The following is a 1729-nucleotide window of genomic DNA, read 5'->3' as shown; positions in this document are numbered from 1 at the left end:
ACACCACAAGGCCCAGGTGGAGCAGTTCCTGACAGAGCATGGTGACAAGTACCAGTCCGTGAAGCTGGTGGGTCCTGAGACCCGGGTGGCCAGCGCTGACGCCAGGAACATGGGCGCGTGAGTCGGGACCCTGAGTTGGGAAAGTTGTGCATGCTGGGTGGAAAGGACCATGGGGTCAGGAGACAAGAGTTCAGAAGGCTTCACGGTCTCCATCAAGTTCCTGGCCTTCCCAGGCCTCAGTTCTCATCCGGCCAATGGGGAAGTGGCCACCTTCCTGCTGGCTTCGGGGAACCATGGGTTTAGGCAGCAAATCAGGGACAGGAGAAGGGCTGGGGAATGGGAAGAAGGCGGATATTTATAATCAGAGATGCAACCCGTCTTATCTAGGGCTAATCTGCCAGATGCCTCACAAGTGGTGGCTTCAACAAACATGGATTTTCCCGCAGTTTAGGGGGCTAGACATCCAAATTCCAGGCGCCGGCTCTCAGGGAAGGCTTTCTCCCTCTGTGGGCTCTGGGATGGGGTGGGGTGGGGGGGCAGCCTTATCCTTTTCTTGCTCCTTTGAGATCTCATAGGGGAGAGAGCGCGACACTTTTACCAAACCAAACTCGCTGCCACTGAGCGATGCTATAGCACAAGGTGGACCTGCCTGGAGGGTTTCCGAGACTGACTGCTTATGGGAGTAGAAAGGCCTGTCTTTCTCCTGAGGAGCAGCTGGTGGGTTTGAACTGCAGGCTTTGAGGTTAGCAGCCCAACGTGAAACCACTATACCACCCGGGTGGGATCTCATGAGCATTACAAAATATGCCTAAGGGGTTTAGAGTTTACATCTTTTTTGGGGGGACATAATTCAGTCTGCAACAACCTTTTATTTATTGCTTCCCCTTTATTTAAAAACAAATAAAAACCACCTAAGTGTGGTGTCAGGAGAAAAACAAGGCTTTCTACTCCCACGAAGAATTCGTCGCAGAAACGCACAGGGGCAGTTCTGCCCCGCCCTCCAGACCCCTAGTAGTCGGCACTCACGCAGTGGCAGTGAGTTTGTATTCAGTGCTGTATGTTGACTGTCAGAGGCTTAGAGAGTTCCGCCACGGTCCTGCCCAAGGGCCAGATGGTGAAGGGTCTGGGCCCCTCATCTATCTTCACCACACAACCCGGTGGCTGTAGCCGGGCACCAGCTGAACTGCCCATCAATATTTAAGCTACTACTTGAACGGAGGAACGCGGGGTATTCCGATAGCATTTTATTTATAAGCGGTGATATTTGAAGGTCATAGCATTTTTATGATTTCATCTACTTTCTTGAGAACTCCCTCTCCAACTATTTAAAAACCTAATCTTTGGACCACAGCCTGTGGTTTGCTGAGCTCTGGATCTGATGGACAAAGAGAGGCTAACTTTTGGAGGCTTTTGGCATAAGGGGAGTCCCACTCCTTCCTGTCTGTCTCCTGAGCCTAGCCGTGTAGGAGCCAGAGGCAGCTGGGCCTGGCCCTACACTGAGGTGTGCAGGGCCCTTCTTGTCACTTACTGGCTTTTGTCTTAAGAACACTCTTCTGGGGCCTGGGTCGTGGAGTTAGGCTACCTGCACCAGCAGCCCCTCTCTGAGGGCCCGGATGGGCAAAGCCAGGATGGCTCATGATCCCAGTCCAGCTCCCCCTGGTCCCGTGTCCTGCAGAGACCTATGCCGACAGGACAGGAGCTGCAGCTGCTACTTCAGCATGGATGCCGA

At 53.3% G+C, this 1729-nt stretch overlaps 1 protein-coding gene across 1 annotated transcript in view; it reads left to right on the top strand.

The window, feature by feature from the left end:
• PLOD1 (procollagen-lysine,2-oxoglutarate 5-dioxygenase 1) overlaps nucleotides 1-1729 on the top strand; it is a 38662-nt gene that overhangs the window by 23627 nt on the left and 13306 nt on the right. Inside the window, exons 9-10 of the mRNA XM_004705425.2 lie at nucleotides 1-117; nucleotides 1676-1729. Coding sequence (XP_004705482.1) covers nucleotides 1-117; nucleotides 1676-1729 — 171 coding nt within the window. The remainder of the gene's footprint in view (nucleotides 118-1675) is intronic.

The sequence above is a fragment of the Echinops telfairi genome, unplaced genomic scaffold (genome assembly GCF_000313985.2).
Source record: "Echinops telfairi isolate 266 unplaced genomic scaffold, ASM31398v2 ScPeMD7_7457;HRSCAF=8495, whole genome shotgun sequence".
In the NCBI taxonomy this organism is placed as follows: domain Eukaryota; kingdom Metazoa; phylum Chordata; class Mammalia; order Afrosoricida; family Tenrecidae; genus Echinops; species Echinops telfairi.
This window is presented reverse-complemented; position numbering and strand designations above follow the sequence as displayed.